We start from the raw sequence: 18,746 nt of genomic DNA on the forward strand, positions 1-18,746 counted from the left end.
GTACTCAGTAGCCTTGTCAGAAAAGAATCAGTTTTGCATGTGCATAAAATCTGTGGCCTTTGTTTTCTTTCTTTCTATTGGGTTTTGTTGGGTTTAAATGTCACACAATTTGAGAGAGTCAGGAAGAATAGTTCCACTGGTGTCTCAGCTTCTCCTTCTACCAAAGTGTGTTGGAGATATATGAGTGAAATGCTCCTATTTGTAACCAAGTAGTTTTGAGGCACCACTGAAGTGGACAATTAAAATAGTGGATCAGCTCATTGTGAGGCAGGAGTCAGTGTCTTGCCTTGGAGTTATTAAACTAAGTGTGGAAGAACTCAGTGCAATAATAGAGGTACCAACTTTTTTTATTTTCTTAGGAACTTTGCTTCAGCCTTGAAGTCCCTCTGACATCTGCTGAAAGCTCTGGTTGTCAGAGATGGCCCACAGGGAATGTCTGATTTTTGGCTTCTTGGACACACAGCCTGGCCATGGGCTATTTCTAGTTATTCTTTCATAGACCTCCCAGTCTGGCTGCATTAAGACCCCCAAGACTGGGTGACCTTATAGATAGTTGCCCACAGCATCCAAGCAGCGGGTGTTCAGGACTAAGTTTGTCTTTTCAAAGGGCATCTGGTGATGCTGGTAAAAGAGAGGGCAAGCAATGCTTGTGAGCTTTGAGAAAAGCTTGATATTCCTGGGGTTTTTTTTATACTTCTAGTGTTGTTTTTTTATTATACTTAATGTTATTACCATTCTATAAAAACATTGCAACTGCTTTCTTATAATTACAGGGGTAGTTATACATTTTTAATGGAGTTTAATGTTTTTTCCATACAAATATATAGAGCCATTTTTTTCCTCAGGCTATGAACATTACTCTCATTTGATTCAATACATTTCAACTGTTAAATATGTCAGAGTGTCTGTTTTAGCAAAGAAATGCCACCTTTTGGAGCCATAAAATACAGTGAATTGAAAGCTGACACCTAATATATTTTTCATTGGATACAGATGTTCAATGCAAAACTCATTCTTTCAGCTTTCATAAAAGGGAACAGAACTAAAATATTCTGGCTCAGCCTACAATATGCAGTGACCAAACTGCTAACACAGTTCAGCATTTTAAATAATATGTGTGTTGTTAAATGGCAGAAGAAAATTGTTCTATTTTTCCATGTGTCCGCAAAGAGAAAATCTCTCTATCTAGGCTTTAAAACTTGACAAATGAAATAATAAATCTATAAATCATAGGGCAGAATAGATATACAGACTGTGATTTTTCTTTTTCCTATGTAAAAAAATATGCTTTCCAAATAAAAATTAAAATCTTGAGTGGGCTCAAAGTATTTGAAATGCATTTTTTAGAAGAAAATGAGTGTAGTATAAAATGCAATGCTGTATTAAAAATAAAACCTTTACTATGACATACTAATTTTTCAAATTTAGCTTCCTACCTTTTGCCAAAAATGCTGGTGGGACAAATGTCTTAATGGAAAGAGCAAGAATTAATCCTTGATGCTCTCTTGTTCTTAGCAAAAGTTCAGAGAACTGAAAAATACAGCTGCCAGTCAAAAAAATATATCCAAAGAGTAGGCAAATTTTCCTATAGAAATGTGAAAATGGAAAACCTTCAACAAGGAAAAGGATAATTTTACCTGGAGATGATGCTAAGAGGCTGGAAGTTTCAGGTGGTAAATTATTACCTCCTCATCTGGCATTTCCAGCTTGGTCAGAATGCACATCCCATCTGTCAGGATGATGTACTTAGAGTGTGATGAAAGGTCTGCCATAGCCAGGAAGGATGATCTGTGGCAGCTGAAGTGCAGCATCACCTAGCATGATAATAATGGATTTATTTTGAAATCAGAGTATTTTCTGGCTCTGTTCTCTCGATGAAAATTGTAATCTGTGTGGTGAGTACAGAAGATGAAATTTCACTCTTTCCCCCTTTTGTTTTTTTTCAATGTACACTTCTGAAAAAGCTGTTTCAAAGGAGCATTGTGGTCACTGTTGTCTTTGTCAACTTCTTGGGGGGCCAAGTCCTAAAGTTTTTGGGTTTGGCTGTTTGTTTTTTTTTTTTTAAATTATGTCCCTTTCCTTCTTGATGTGGTTCTCTACTTCTGCTACAAAATAAGCTCTGGTATTGTTAGCACCTCTGTATTTACCCGTGCACAGTAGTGTAAATCATTTGCCTGCTATCTGTTAAAACACTATGTTTAAAATACTGGAATTTCATAAGTAAAACAAGATTTGTGGAGTGTGATGCTGGAATTATTTTTCAAGTACCACATGCCTTCCCTAAGAAACTATGTTATTTTTTAATAATTTCTTCTAAGTATACAAGTGAAGTAGTAGTGAGGTTATTCACTAAATAGTCCAAGTAATACAAGTTATTCAGTTAAGCATATTTCAGATTGTTGTCAAGATTTCTATTGGTTTCTCTTTTTACACAGCCTGTACTGTTGCACACTTTCTGCCATGTTAACTTTTTTTTTTGCTGTTCAGGTAGAGAAATCACAGCAGAAACCTTTATGGAGAAACTGGATAATGGTGCCTTGCTTTGTCGGTTAGCTGAGACCCTGCAGGAGAAATTTAAAGAAAACAGCTTTGATGCAAACAAGCCTGGCAAAGTAAGTGCTGGTAAATGTTCTAGCATGTATTATCAGTTTCTGAGGTATCTGACTGGTTTGGTACTGAAAATTTGCTGCTCAGCCAAGAGATTTCATTAGTGGATAGTCTGCAAATGGGAAGGATAAGGCTGCTCCATGTAGCAAAATTACAGTATAAAATTGGGGAATGAATACTTCTTGGATAATTATTAAACTATGAGATGAAGTTACTAAAAAATGACTTGTAATATGGAAGGTAACACTGCTAGATCTTGGTCTATCTTATGCGGTAGCTAATAAAGATAGGGACCTTAAAATCATCTAATTCCAACTCCCCTGCATGGGCAGGGACACCTTCCACTAGATCAAAACATGATCCTTGTATTTATTTGTGAGGGGAACAGTAAGTAGCTGTTGGAGGTGACTTTTCCTCCATAAAAAGCTCTAAAAAGGCCAATAATAGAATTATATAGTTAGTTTTGGTGCCTTGAGTGTAAAGGTCCTGTTTGTGTACTGGAAGAGGTTCAGTAAAGAGTTGCAAGGATGATGTGGAAAAGGTGAAGCTTCAGAAGATACTGAAGAGATTATGCAAATGATTATGCAAATGATGATCTTGGTTGATCACAGGGAAATAATAGTCATCAGTTCATCATTGGCTACAAAATTCTAGTGACTATTCAGAAATTCAAATGACATGATTGTGTTAGATGGCTAATACTGCTCTTTGGGGTTTTTGAGATTATTTGTCATCAAGTGTATGTCTGATGGTGGCTCATTTGAGAGGGATCTACTGTTTAGAAAGATAACTCAGTGTTTGGGACTTTTCTTATAGAGGTAGACCTCCTTCCTTCCTCAGCTGAGAGTATGATCTTTCCTACTTCAGTTACCTGATCCCCTTTTTTTGAACTGAAGTTATTTTAGAAACCAATCAGACATTTGTGATCCCATATGATGTAATTACTTAGATTTGTTGGTCTTTAATTTGTCAGACTGGTATAGCAAGCAATGCAATTAAAAGGACAAAATTCTACTCTGTTGCTATTTTCTCAATGTATATTATTTCATACTTATTAGAGTAAGAATTCAAAGAAATGGCAGAGTAATAGATTTGTGTCATTATAGTCTGTTAGGGAGCTATTTATCCTCCCAGATTGTAATTCCCTGTGTAGCAGTCCTAGGCAATAGGACCAGTCTACACATTGGAAAAACTGATTTGTGGTGCCAAGGAAATGTATAAAACTATACTCTATGAGATTTAGCATAGTAAGAATTCCACAATCTTCCCCTGAATCATTATTATGTATTTTTTAAATAATACATGTGGACTTTTGAAGCCATTTGGCCATTTGTCTGTGCACAGGAAAACAGAAACATTATGGTTCCTTGGTGACTTCAACTGTCAGCTGGAAGAAGCTGCCGACTTCTGTAGCGTCCACCCTCTGTCAAAAGAGAGAACACGTTTTTCTAGCCCTATATGTAATTTTAATTTATTTTTTTTTTACATAAAAGCAGAATGTTATGAAATGGGTGGCTGCCAGACGGATCAGCTTGCAGGCAGCACAAGCAGGGATGACAGAATAAGGCTATAGATAATGGGGACAGCAGTGGAATCTTAAGTCCCTCCAGAAGCTCAAAAATTTTGTCTGTTTTCATCTGTGAACTTTTTCCTTGCCTGGGAGCTACTTCCTAGATTGTAAAGCTCCATCAAATACATTGGGTTTGCTTTTATATTAGAGGAAGATGATACATCCTGTTCTGCTTAATATGTAATACAGATCATGGATTCACCTGTGCAGCTCTTGGATACTGTCTGTCCAGTTTAGCAGCTATAGCAACACATGTAAGAAAGCACTGAAAACTAATACTTCATACACTGAATCATCAGTTGTTTGCCATAATTCCTTAAGTTGCCTAAACAGAAGTTGTGGGAGACTGAATGATGCTAAGAAGAGCCTAAGACATAAAAGGGGATCCTTGTTTAGGAATTGGTTGGAAGTTTTTTGTTAATGAATGTTAAAGTTGACCTTGATTCAAGAAAACACTGACTAGGTTAATGGAAGTGAGATCTCTTGGAAAGCTGAATACACAGAATCCCCATCTAGGTGAGGTTTCTAGACAGCTGAAAATGGCTGGAGCTTGAGAAAGCATCAAGAGGTGTTATATGTTTCCTATGGTCTCAGCCATCCCTAGGTACCCACTTACACCTAGCCTGGGTCAGATGAAACTTTGGCTGACCCAGCAGGGTAACTCTTGTGTTCTGTGTGTTTTTGCTGAATAGCTTGCTGAATGTGCACATGGACATGGCCAAACCTATCCTTTCACAAGGGTCAATCTTATAAAAAATAATTTAAATTAAATATGTGCTTTTTGTTCCATTTAAAGTTCACTTTAGGACTGAACCTTGCAGATAAAACCAGCACCTGAGGCACACCCTGCTCTGGTATGTGTTGTTCAGGGGGGTTATGTAGGATTGGGAGCACTGGAGTTTGGCAGCCTCTGATGCCATTTATGCAGCCTCTGCTCATTGCCCTTCTGAGCTTAAAGCCATTAACAGCCACTTACAGCCTGTGTAACTGAACAGATACTCTGAATGCATCCTCCATGTGTCTAATTCCTAAACTTTGGGGTGTTTGGCTTGTTAATAGTTCAGCCCTAAGATAGTAAAAGCTTTCCAGTTTCTAAAAGTGAGGCACTAAACAAGTGCTCATTGCAAAGGCTGTTAGGTCTTAGGGTCTTTTGCAAATCCTATGAGACAATGTTCTTCATTGTTAAGCAGCTAAACCATGCTTTAAAACCTGATGGTTCTTAAAACATTGTTGTACTTGATGCTTGGCCTCAGACAGAAAAAGCTGACTTCTAAATGAAAGTGGTTATTTGAAACAGGGAACACAATATTAGTTTGGTGTGACTCTGTGCTATATTTTTTTAAAGGACTTAATTTTTTCCCCTTTTCTGGAGACTGTAAAGTCATAAATATCATCAGGTACTTTTGTAAAATGACAAGGAGATGACTGATATCAATCTTAATAAATGCTGAAGATTTGTATGGTAGTAAGTTGTTGGAACTACCTGTGCTGCTGCTGCTAATGATCCACTGTCTAGAAACTACAGCCTTATTATTATAGCAGGACTTATTCTGTAATAGTGATTCATGTCACAGGATGCCATTTTGTAATTTTCTCCCATTGGCTTGGATTTCATCTCCATGCTCTCCTGGCAGTATTTTACTTTTCCTGACAGATAGTTAATTTGAGAATTTTGCAGCTGTACAAACAAATTCAAAGCATCAAGGAGTGTGCATTATGCACAGAGCCCACATTTCCTCAGGTTTAGCTTAGTAAGCCCATTAATTAAGATTTTAAAATCAACATAAATAAATTGTGTTAATAGTTATCACCCTTTTTTTTAACAGGCAGGCCATAATAGTCTGCCCACCATCCTTGAAGCTGCCTGTGGATGAACATTCCCCTGAAAACACTATTTTCATGGCAAATGAATGAGAACAGGGTGAGACTGAATCATCATTTTCTCCGAGTTCTCAGAGATTAGCCAGATAAATCTGAAGTCTCTCTCAGCACTACTGTAATGGATTGGAATCTAAAATTCAACCTCAGGAAGCCATCATCTAGATTTGATTTGGCCTCTAAAAGAAATAGAAGCACAAAACAAATCCAAATTTGTATTTAGAAAATCTTACCTATCTTCATATGAATGTATTATTCTTTGGGCTAGATATTATAGTTTATAAAATCAACAACAAAGAGTTCTGAGCTTCCCTTACTGTCAAAATTGAACATTGAAATTATTCAAGATATTGAAATGCAAAAAATGTTCCAAACCAGCTAACTTGATTGTTCTTCAAGTAGAAAAACTCATGCCCTAAGGAAGTCTTCCTCTTGACAAACGATGGAGGCACTATACAATGAAAATTAGTAAATTTATAATTTCCCTTTTTTTACTTCTGAAACATATCACTATTTTTCAAAATTACTGCATCAAAGTATATTCAATTAAGAATAAGATTTCTAAACAGAATCAGAGATGTGTGATTTTCAGGAGAACATCCATAGATATGAGAGAATTGCTTTAATGTTTGGGGTTTTTTTTTATTATTATTTGGAGGGGGTATTCATTTTCATACTTGAAAGTGTATTTCAGGTTCCAATGGAAAGGCCTTAAGAACAAATGTTCTCTTTGTACAGTCTCTTCTGTCTTTGCTTTGGAGCATCTTCCTCTGGAGAATGTGGATCTTACTCTTCTAGATCCTTGATAGCCAACCAAGCTGAAAAATCAAATCATTGCAGTGGTTTTGTTTTTGACTGTAAGCTTCCATTTCTCAAGGATATCTTTGTCCTGTAGATGGGCCAGATTCCCAGCAACTACAGCATCCTGTCTGTCCAGGCAGTCCTCAGCTCTAGCAAAACCATCTGCAGGTGCTCTTGGAGTTATAAATCTGCCTCTCTAGCTGAGAATTGCACGAATGTGGTTAAGCTGTGAACAGATTGTTTGTGGTCTGGAGCAGCAATTTGCTTGTCTGCACACTTGTACTTTCTGAAGACTTTTTGTTTTGCAGAAAAAGCTTGTAGAGTCAATTTCTAACAATTTCCAGTATAGATGTGGCCCTCAGTTACATGGGAGGAAAAAAAAAAGGGTGTGGGGGGGAAGAATGTCTTTTTGTATATTAATCTTTATAGTGGTGGGCTGCTGTGGATATGAGAGGAAAAGAATAATCTCATGAAATGACTCACAAGTGCTAATCCATCTGGAAGGAATCATTTCCACAAGACTGTAAAGCTGTTTTGTTAAGAGAATTCCTTGTACCTTTTCTCAGACATGTCAATAGCTTGCTGAGCTCATGTTCAACTGGATTGCTACCAGGTTTCTTTCAGCTTGTCTAAGATTTGCCTGCAACAGGTCATGTGGACAAACCCTATATGCCTTAAGAAATAATTCTTACAAAGGTGGACAGGAGGATTGCATGGTAGGATAGATTTCTGTTTCTCACTAGATTTCTGGAAAAAAAAAATTAAATTAGGATATTCTGTAATTGTCTGCTTGGTACCTTTCAGGTGAATGTACTGAAGAACTTGGTATCTGCCATTTTTAGTTTTGCTGGGCTTTGCCTTACAATGCCTACAACTGAAATGTGTTGTAACATTCCTATTATTTCTTTTGTTAAGTCTTTAAAACAAGAGAAAAATCTTTGTAACATCTAACTGTGGGGCTTTTTATTCTGACTGTTAGGAATAGTTGGGAACAGAAATGTAAGATTAGAGACTTGACTGGAAAGTAGCATGAATTTGTTAAAGCTTGGAAAAAATATAATTTAGATCAACTATCTTCAGCTTAATTGTGCAATTCTTAGGTAAAACTTAGTGTTAATAGTTTTTAGGGAATAATGAATTATCAAGAACTACAGAATCTGTTTAAAAATAGTGAGTTTTGAACTTAGAATAAGGAGCCAAAATTCCTGAAACATTGGAGGTAGTGGCCATACAGCCATAGGAGATGACTGCAGTGCAAGAGAAAACAAAAGTCACATTCAGGCATAGGCACCAATTTGTACATATCATAATTATGCCTTATTTATTTATTTATATAAATAAATGTATATTGCCAATTTAACTTGTATATGTAAATTGGCCCCAAATGCTTCAAGTATTGCATAAAGCTTTGCTCACAAGTTTAGAGGCTGATTTAAGGCTGGTTTGGAAATTTGGCTGTATAGATTAACATTCCAGCATGTTTTTCAAATCATGGACATTTTAAAATCTTTGCCAGCTAAGAATTCCCAGAGCTTTAGCAGTTTCCTTGTGGTTTCTAATTGGAAAACTCACAGAAATTCAGATATTTTTTTATCATAGAGGCAAAGATGCAATTTTTCTTAAAGAACATTACAGGGGTCTGGAAAATCAGACTTACCTGCAGTGAGCTACATATGAAATCCTCTCTGAAGGTTTCCATCATCTGTGTAGAAAATGTGTCTGTGTTTAACATCTGGAAATCTAAAAGGCAAACAGATAAAGCCTCTGAAAAAATTCTGTCTTCCTTTAGACTGCATAGATCTTTATCACAGTCCTCCTTGACACTGAGCTCACCTTAGGTAAAACACCATTTGGAATTAATCTTAGAGAAAGGGTTGGGAACCCCCTACCCTACCTTGTGCTTCAAAAGGTCACCATGTGTGAGATTGATCACAGAGAGAAAAACAGTAGGAAAAGGAAGAAGAAACATGACTGTAATATAGCAGTACAGCCAGCCTTGGACTTATTACATAAAAGAATTTGCATGGCTTCTGACATTTGTTATTCAGGCTGCCAATGAAAGGTTATCCACTAGAATTCCATGGACCAAAGGAACATCTTGGTTATGAGATCCTTGTTACACCACACTGTAAGTGAAATTGTGGGAACAGCTCTCAATAGGAAACTTTAGAGCCCATAATGTGTTTTGGTAGACTTCAGCTATTCTGACTGAAATTTTCTAAACATGTGTCCTTAGCTTGGGTTCCTCTGGAATGATTAAGGGGAAAAAGTGATTTTGAAATTTCTGAGACTGAAATGAGTTGTTTTTGCCAAAATTTAATGTTTTCAATATTTAACTTTATTTTGAGAGAATCACTTCCCCTCCAAGTGTTGATAACACGATTGTGGGTTAATAAGATGCTTTTAGACATGGGTCCTGTGAAAATCTGCTCAGATTTGACCAGCTTGTATCTCATGGGGAAGCTTCTGCTTATGCATATATTTGCCATGTTCATTCACAGGTCCTGCTGTGTGACAAAGAAATAGCCATAAACATCCTACTCAAGTGCAGTCCTCATCTTTTTTTTTTTTTTTTCTTTTCTTTTCATTTGGTTACAATATAAATGAGGGATATTCAGAAACTAGAATTCTTCAGCTTTTTCAGCTAACTCAATGTTAATCCAGCTCTGGCTTCTTTCATTGTGATGGGGAAAAGGCAAAGGATGATGTAGCAAAGATAAGTTGCAATTGCCCTCTGAAAGAGCAACTCTTAGTCTTGAGCAGTTCTGTTCTAATCAGGTATTACCTAAGAAACTTATTATGAAATACCAATTTAAAAAATCCCCATCTAAATGTAAATTCTAAAAACCAGAGACCTAAGGACAAAATGCAGAATATTTATTTGAATGAGCTATGGAATCCCATAAACATTTATTGAACTTTTTTCTTTTTTTCTTGTAGCCTTAATGCTGTTTAATGGTAGTCTGTCTCTTAAATGACATTATGGCACAGAGAAAACCCCCCCAAAACACACTTGATTTTTGCAGTTGGCCTCCTAGAGCATTTTTAGCTTGTAAATAAAGTAGAAGTAATGGCTTCTAGGTTATGGTGCTCACATGCCTGGAGTTTGTAAAGTACTTCTACATGATCTTTCAAAGAGCATTAGCAAAAGTGAGCTTGTCAGTAGGCACAGATGTGTTATACAGTCAGATGTCTGGAAATGTTGAAAGTCAATTTATTGACTCCTTGAAACTGTGGACTGCAGTGACTCAATCCCATCCTCAATTACACAAATTGAGTGGGGAGGACCAGGGTCTGACATCCCTTTAAATGGGCCCTTTGTTGTCAGCTTCCATCACTTGTGCCTCCCCTGCTCTCCAACAGGAGGTTCCCAGTTGTTGCTCTCTGTAGGTTATCCAGCTGCCTAATAGCCACCTTCTCATTGGTGGCTTTCTAATCCTGGCAGACATCATAGGTTTGCCTCCACACACTGAAATGGACATGTCTCTTGACCACATTTACATGAGTTATTAGTCAAAGAATCAAATGTACTTAGGCTGATGAATGAAGCTTCTGCCTTGCCAATTTTTGACATTACTTCTGGGTGTCCCAGTTGTCTGGTGCACTGTGTGTCAACTGAGTCATCTCTTGTGTCCCTTGGATTTCTGACACATTGCTAGAAGTAGGTGTTGCAATGTTTCTGTTAAAGTCATTTTTTAGGATGATGTATTAATCCCACCTTTTTTTTGAATGACAACCAACATTTTCATCTTTTGCTGTGTGGCCAGTGAGCTATGTCTTGGACAGAGAACTCCAAAGAATAAAGCCATGAGCAAAATCTTAACTTTTGAAGTGGTATTGTTGTTTAATTAATCCTATTCCTCATCTATGCTTAGTCTTAAGAAATTAAAACTAATGTTATGCAGAAGAAGTGGGAAAATGTATTCTACTTAGACATTCAAAACCATTCACTTATATATTTATTTTAAAGTTGTAGCTGGTATGTTGATATAAAGACTTGATGCTGTTTATTATTTTTATTGATCTGTCATAGAACTGTTATGTCCTCCAAATCGTGGCATCACTAAGCAGTCAAAGGTAAACTAAATTTTCCTTTGCTGAAATGAGTGGCTGAGACACCACTTCTGTGATTTATAAATGGGTTCTGAGACATTTTAGGTCAGTGTTCCTGAATAATTTAGAATAACAACTGAATAAATGATGCTGGCTTGAGGTATTGTCACACTATGGTGAGGTGAATTGTAAGAGCTCAGTAAGAGTAAGTTCTGGTAGCTTTGAGCTTCAGTTCACTGATATTTAACAAATTAATAAAAGACAGGAGCAAAAAATTATTTACAGAGGAAATGGTGGCAGAATTTTTGTATTTCCTATCCTGAAGAACTAACTCAGATTTTATAAGAGGAAGGAAAGCTTTCCAAGAATCCCTGAGAAAAATAAGGGGAGAATTTCAGAAGGATGATAGCTCTTTGGTTAGCATCCAACTTAATGGCAAAAATTGTAAAAAAGTTTTGAAATAGATGCTTGTTCTATCAAGCTGATATACTCAGGTTTCAATGTGAATTTCTGTTTGTATAACATGAGGCAGTTACAGGAGAGGCACCACTGCAGTCAGATACTGCAGTCATCCAGAGTGTAATTTTTCCCCCTCTTCTGGTTAATGTAGGTCACCAGATGATAAAAGTGAATTTTTCCTGTGATTCCCTCTGTAACCCTCTTCCATAACAAAGCTTCTAATCTTATTCCTTTTATTCAAGTGCAAGTGACAGCTGAAAAAGTAGTGAAATAATTCAAAGGGTATGATTAGGAATCCTCAGAGTGTGGCTCAAGTCTGCTATGAAAAGAAAGGTGTTTTAACACACATTTGCAGACCCTCGTTTTGGAAAAACAGTACCAAAAACCTTACATTTTTCCATGTGATTTCAGAGCATCAGTGTAAGAGGGTCCCTTCTGGGTTTAGAAGTGAACCTGACAGCATTTTTCCATGATTGCATCATCTGTTTCACTCACACTTCCACATCCTGCATTAAACCACATGCATGCACATCAACAAGACAAGATTGTAAAAGGAGTGTAACTGGGGAACTGTTTTCATGATATTTGATAGGAGTAATTGCAGCCACTGCTGTTTCAAAGCAACTGTGGTTATACTATACTATGTCAACAAAAGTCACTTTTGCCATATGGAAACCTAATTACCTCAAAATGATCTGTTAGAAAGCACTTTTGAGATAGGCCATTTATACAAATCAGTAAAAAATATTTGCCCATGAAACCTTTCTTAAATAAGAGCTTTCATGTGTTATAAGTTGAACAGTGATAGTTTTGGAAATATTAAAAAAGTAGAGGTCTGTTTAAAAGGTGGTAGGGAAATTCATGAGGTGACAGGAAAACACCAGTATTTCTCTTATGATTTCAGTGATAAATCTGATTGTGCTATTGTTGAATGGAGAGGACAGGTTTTTTTGCTGTTTTCTTCAGCAAGAACCAAATACTATGGGAACTGGGATTAAATAGAGAATGCTACATTTTTGTGAGATCATGTGTGATGCCAGGGATGTTCATCTATGTTGTAGTTACTCCATAAGGTGACTTAAAACTGACCTTTTTTTATTATTATTTTCCTTTGATAATTATGTAGGTTTAGTCCAGGACATGCCTCACTTTTACTTTTGGATGTTTGTCCTCTGAGCTTTTTAGGGCATCCATTAATAAGCCATTATTTCTGTCACTATAAAACCAGATAAGATCACAGATTTAGTGACATGTGATACTTCTGTATCCAGACTCTTGCTTGCTGTCAGTAGCTGTTACTACAGAAATGTACTTCTAGAAGAGACTGTAATCTTTGTAATTGTAAAATAAACATTCTGAGCTCTCTGAATGTCTAAGTTGACTGATGGATTTAAAGGTCTGTCTCACTTGTCAAGGCACAGAGGTGTTATTTATGGGTAATCCGTTAAGTACATGAAGTCTTAGTTGGTTTATTTGCTGCCTGTAACTGCATAGATTTCTGACACATAAACCATCTGTTCTGAATTGCTCTTCTTGAAAGCATTTCTCTATTCAGTCATTATGATCTACATACATCAGAAGACACAAAATATTTAGAACCAGATTTATTCCCCATTTAGCACTGAGGAACAGCACAGTGACCCAGGGGATAACTTGGTTTTCTGCCTTCCTGCCAGGCATTGCAATGCCTTCCCAGCAGGGCCTTGTAAGAAAGGACCTCCTGGCTATTTCCTTGCTTCTTGCTGCTTTTGTGCTGCAGAGGGCATCTGTGCCAAGGAGCAGCTTCTGCTCTCCAGGACCAGTGCTGCAGACTTGTTCATGCCCTCTGGGCTCAGCGCCCAGTAGAGCAGATTGGTTGTGCCCACACTGCCTTCAAATCTCTGGTTGCCAGATGGCAGCCACCAGCCATCTAGAGCAATTTTTTTCTTTGGTTGGTTGGGTCTTTTTGTTTGGGTTTTTTTGGTGTTTTTTTGGTTTTGATTTTTACTTTGTTTTTTCCTAATTCAAATTTCCTGAATTAATATGAGATATTTTTTTTTCAGACTTCCATGACAGTGTTTAATCCCCTTAGCATGACATGAAAGAATATAGGCTGGTTATTGAGGAATGTGACAGGAAAAAGTAGTTTGGACAAAGCACAGGATTAGCTGGGCTTGACTTGGAGAACTGAGTGGATGGAAACAAACCTGGTATGATTTCACCCTGTAATGCCTTTCCGAGCTGTTCCTGGTGTTATGAACAGTTTTTGGCTTGGAGAAGACTTGCCAGTTTTTTGCAAAGGAAAGCCTGAGAGCAAAGTTATGTTGAAGCACTGTGGAAAATCCAGAGATGAGAACTGTGGAGTGAATTGGGAGGTGACATGATCTGACATTGCAGGTGCTTTCAGACAAGAAGTCACTGAAGCTTGATCTCCTTTCCATGCTCTCTGAAGTAGCTTTACACAAGTCTGCAAGTTCCAGGAATACTGGAGCTGTCTTCTTGTCATCTTGTTCCTGTCACAGTGCTGCTAATCCGTTAAGGTCATCTGGGATCTGTGATTTAAGTGGGATGTAGTCATTCAAAAATCCCAAAGAGTATAGTTTTGTCAGATATGATTTGTTAGGTCTGCTTATACTGACCTGTTAGCTCAGCTGGTTCAGGATCCATGCATCACTTCAGATATTCTGGTCCAAGCAGAGGTGTTATGGGAAAATAATTTCATTCTTTTTGATTTTAAGGGTGTTAAACCAATTTATAGCTGGATATTTGGTTTTGTGAGAATATGTTGCATGTACAATAGATGGTTTATGTAAAATACTGAATTATTAAAAACCAGGGAAATACTGCTCTCAGGACCAGAGGGAAACAAAATACTCTAACAGGCATGGCCAGCTTCACTGAGACCCCAAACTTTGTGCCCCTGGCCCGGGAGCTCCCTTTGACCTCAGTCCCTCTTCTTGCCTAAGCCATGTTGTGGACCTGCCACCTCCAGCCTTGCTTCCTGCTGGCTGGAATTTGTGGCCAGAGCCCCCCTTGTGCTGTAGCTTGGCATCCAACCTTGTCTCCTGCTGTTTGTGATTTATCTTTCTGGACAGACAGAACTGTCTTGTTGCCTCCTGCTGTCACAGGATGGTGTGCTGAGCTCTTCCTTTACAGGCAGGGATCTCTTCAGGTGCTGTGGGGCAGCACCATGGCTGGTGAGGGCTGTGACCCACTCTGGGGGGGTCACCCCTGGCTCCTGGTTTACCTTCTGTCCCTGCTCCCTCTTTCCCATCTTGCCTCATGCCACCATTAGCTGAACATCCCTGCCCATGCTGCTCGTTCCTCTGCTGCACTGAAGGAAATGAGGCCAGGTTAGACCTTGGCTGTAAAATTTTTCTTTTTTTTTAAAGAAGGAATTTCTTCAAGGTTTTTTGCAATGTTTTGTCTAAGATTTCAGTAGGAAATAAACAAGACAAAAGGCTCTTTTGACAGCTTTTCTCTGAATGCAGACTGAACAGGTTGAGCTTTCCTTCAACAGGCTGCCAGAGAATTTTTTTGTGGATCCTTTTAAGAGAAGTGTGAGCTCTTTAGACTATTAGAGCTGTCCAATTAGTATCTCCTGAGAAAGGATGGGGGTGCAATAGGTGGATGGATGCTGCTTTACATCTTCCCAAAAGCTGTAAATCACAAAGGGAAATTCAACACATGAAGCAGTCTGTAGATTATTATGAGAATTTGTCTCAGGGTACAGTTGCTGTTTCTTTGAAGAAATTGGTGTGATGTGTAAAGGATGCTGGCCTAGAAATGTGTCTGGTGCTAAAAAAAGAAAAGCTCCCTCCCTCAGAAGAATGTCTCAAAGTAATGGTTAACAGCTACCTGTGATCTGTAGGATTGTCCCATATCTAGAGCTCCTTGAAAGAATTCAGCTTATGGGATGTTTTTTTGTTTGATTGGTTTTATTATTTATTTTGGATTTAGTAAATAGCTGCCTTTACTTCTCTCCTTTCTTTCCTTTTCCCCTTCAGTTATAAAAGTATGTAAGTAAAGCTTGTTGTGGTATTAGTCTGGTAGCTTCAGATATTGATGTGCTGTATCAGTAGAATCTCATCTGATACTGAAATCATGTAACCAGAACTACTCTGGTACAGGGAGAGCCTGGCTGTGTGTTGGACCTTGACCCCATAGCTGCTAGGATACATTTCTGTGTTGCAGATAGAGGGTTTCCATGTTATTGAATGGGATTACAGTGATGTTCCAGAGGTGATTATGGCATTTAGTCTTCTCTTCTAACATAGATCTGAAACTAATTCACGTTTAATCTTTCAAAGTTCAGTCGTAGTTTGAAATCTATCTCTATAATTTTTTTTCTTCTTTTGATTCAAATCACTAAATCCTAAACACTAAACTAAATTACCAAACACTAAATCCCCAAATTGTAGTTGCTAATGTTGTTAAATATTGCTAGTACTGATTCAACTCTGACTTTCACGTCATGCAGACAATGATACGATGATTTTGGAAAGATTTTCTGGTTGGCAACTTTATATCATAAATTCACTTCTTGTTTTTCTTCATTTGGAGTTTTTTAATGGACAAGGAAATATGTTGGTGGCTCTGCAGTCACCCATCCATGCAAATCTTGCACAACAATTTTGGAATACTTAAGTACCATGCTTGCAGATATTGTGTAGCTAACCAGAAAACTGCTGTTTTGCAGACCTTACCAGTACGGAAGATTCCATGCAAAGCCAATGCTCCTTCAGGATCTTTTTTTGCACGAGACAACACAGCAAACTTCTTATCCTGGTGCAGAGATGTAGGGGTGGATGATACCTGCCTGTTTGAGTCAGAGGGTTTGGGTATGTATTTGTTCATATAGTAGCTGGTAATTCTAAATAACGTTTTTGTTTTGCCTTAAAAGACAGAATGTCTCTTTTAATAGATCCTGACTCCAAATCTGACCTGTGTCTAATGGTGTTAAATCCACCTCTTATCTGAAGCATGGAAAAAATAAAGCACACATTGCTTAAAGTTCATTTAAGTCAATTTTAAGAGGAGCTTAAATGAAACCAGTATCTTTCAACCATTTCTTGCACTCATATCATTTTTCCCTCTGCACATGCTCTTTTGACCATGGAATGCTGTTTGGTGCATAACATGGTGATTTGCTGGTTCAGGAGAGTGGGATACAAGTGCATGCAGACATTTGGCCATTTGTGCAGATTCAGTGGGTTGCTCAGGAGGCAAGAAAACATGAAAGTTTTCCCTGCATCCTATACTGCTTTTTTTTCTTTTCCCAGCTGTTTCACTGATGCTTCAGGGTGTTCCATCAAAAGAATTGAACTGCTTAGGAAATCACTGGTTTAATAGTACATATTCTTCATTATTTTAAAACTTCTTTCTTCAAAGTAAACCTTATAAATCTTACGTTGAGAGTTTGTTTCAGCCAAATATCATTAAATGATGAGAGTCAGATGTTAGTTTGCTATCTGAATTCAGTTGTGATGATAGACAGCTCAGTCTCTGTGGAAGACAGATGAACACACTGTACAGAATCAAGAGGCTTCTTTGTTCTGGTGCTCAAAAGGTCTTTGACTTCCCAGCTGAAGCTCTTATCTGTACTGCAACTGATCTAGTCCCTTCTTCTAGCCTAACCATTTCTGGAGCAATTTTTTTCATTTGCCTGTTCATTTATCCTATGAGGTTTTTTAAATTATATTATATTAATTTATAATCCCAGGAAAAAAAAATAGCATCAGAAAGGTCACAGATAGTAAGGAGGATATCTTATGAACAACTTGCTAATTAAAGCCTCAACTTTAATTTTTTATTGGACATGGAGGAAGGAGACACAGGCCTCCAGTCTCTTAGATAAGCAGAACCTGCAGTTAATCCAATGCTTAAATTAATTGAGAATTTGTACTGCTGTGGTACACTGAGCCATTGTTCCCATAATAGGTTAACTGCTTAATTTAGAGCATGTTTAGAGGGAATTTTCTCCTGCAGTGTTAAAAACCAGATCTTGCTTGAAGATGGGATTGGAATAGCTGAAATACCAACATCCCCTGGATAAGTTAATTTTTACACATGATGCTGCTTTGCCTGCCACAGCACAACACTGAGTGCAAACACACCTGGAGACTGGATGTAAAAATAATTCCCTCTTGGAATATGCCCAGATACACAGTGCAGAAATCAGCTATGGCTGTTATTGCCTTTGATTAGGGACTGATTATTCTTCACTGATTGAAAACTAGGTTCTGTTGTTTACTTCTCTGAGTGTTACTGTGTATGGAATACATACCTTGAAAAGATTCATGGTGCTGGAAATAGGATTAGGACTTCATTAGATTTTGACCTATTTTTCTGAACTTGAGAGAGGGATAATGACCATGCCATTTCTAAACCAAATAAAAATAGAAGCTTCAATTCTCCCTTGGTTTCACTTAGAACTCTTAGATGTTTTCATTTCATTTGAGGTTTTTCTAGTGCATTAGAAATGCTGATGAATCATAAGTTGCCAATCTAAAGCTTTTATGTTCCTCTCTCTCCCACAAATCACTTCGTCACTGCACAGGAACTAAAAATTCAGCAGAGGTAAGTGACAGCAAAGGTTCTCTTCAGAGCAGGGAGAAAAGTGTGTGAATGACATCTGAGTTCACACTGCTTCATGGAAATCTGCTGTAATTTTGAAAATGAGTAATTGTGATGAAATGATGGTTACACTGGTAACTGCTTTTAATGGTGTTTTTTAGTTTCTTTTTTTTCCCCCCATGGCTAATAAACTGTATTGATGTGTAAATTGCTAGTGATAAAGAAACTGTTTTCTCTATATACTGAGTTATCTTATTATGTTAATGTTCTGAATTGATTTGATTTTTATCCTTCTTTTTTACATACTTTATTGTATGTAAATGGTGTATTATTTAATTAAATGCACATTGTGACCTTTGCTTTATGCCACTGTCTCACAGAAGGCATTCCTGAGGCTTTTTTTCTGTTAAATTTCTATTCTAACATTTTAAAAATAATTTTTAAGATTTATTGTTTTATTGATAAAGATCTATTAATTACCTATTTTAATAATTTAGCTATTTCAAGTTAATAATTTATTCAATTGCTTTGCTGGATTTGGGTGAGAAAATCAGGACTGAAGTCTGTCTTCAAAATAAATAGAAGAAAAAAGTGGCATTCATGATGCTGGTAGATAAGGTTTTCCTTTCCAATCCATAGAGTTACTTTAAAGATCCTTGGAAGAGATCAATATACAGCTCAAAAGTCTAAAAAACATTGCACTTGTACTAGCAACTTGTAGTAAACTACAAACAAATTGGAAATACAGTTTTCTGTAAAGATTTATAATACAGCCAGAGCCAGCTGGCAGTGATCTGTGCATATTTTGTCCTTTGCAGTTATC

At 37.3% G+C, this 18,746-nt stretch overlaps 1 protein-coding gene across 3 annotated transcripts in view; it reads left to right on the forward strand.

Moving 5' to 3' along the window:
• The window catches only part of GAS2 (growth arrest specific 2), a 64,149-nt gene that overhangs the window by 11,388 nt on the left and 34,015 nt on the right, over positions 1-18,746 (forward strand). For all 3 annotated transcript variants that reach the window (XM_030451467.1, XM_030451468.1, XM_030451469.1), the window contains exons 3-4: positions 2,488-2,612; positions 16,047-16,188. In XM_030451467.1, coding sequence (XP_030307327.1) covers positions 2,488-2,612; positions 16,047-16,188 — 267 coding nt within the window. The remainder of the gene's footprint in view (positions 1-2,487; positions 2,613-16,046; positions 16,189-18,746) is intronic.

This window comes from Calypte anna, chromosome 5 (genome assembly GCF_003957555.1).
Source record: "Calypte anna isolate BGI_N300 chromosome 5, bCalAnn1_v1.p, whole genome shotgun sequence".
Taxonomy (NCBI): domain Eukaryota; kingdom Metazoa; phylum Chordata; class Aves; order Apodiformes; family Trochilidae; genus Calypte; species Calypte anna.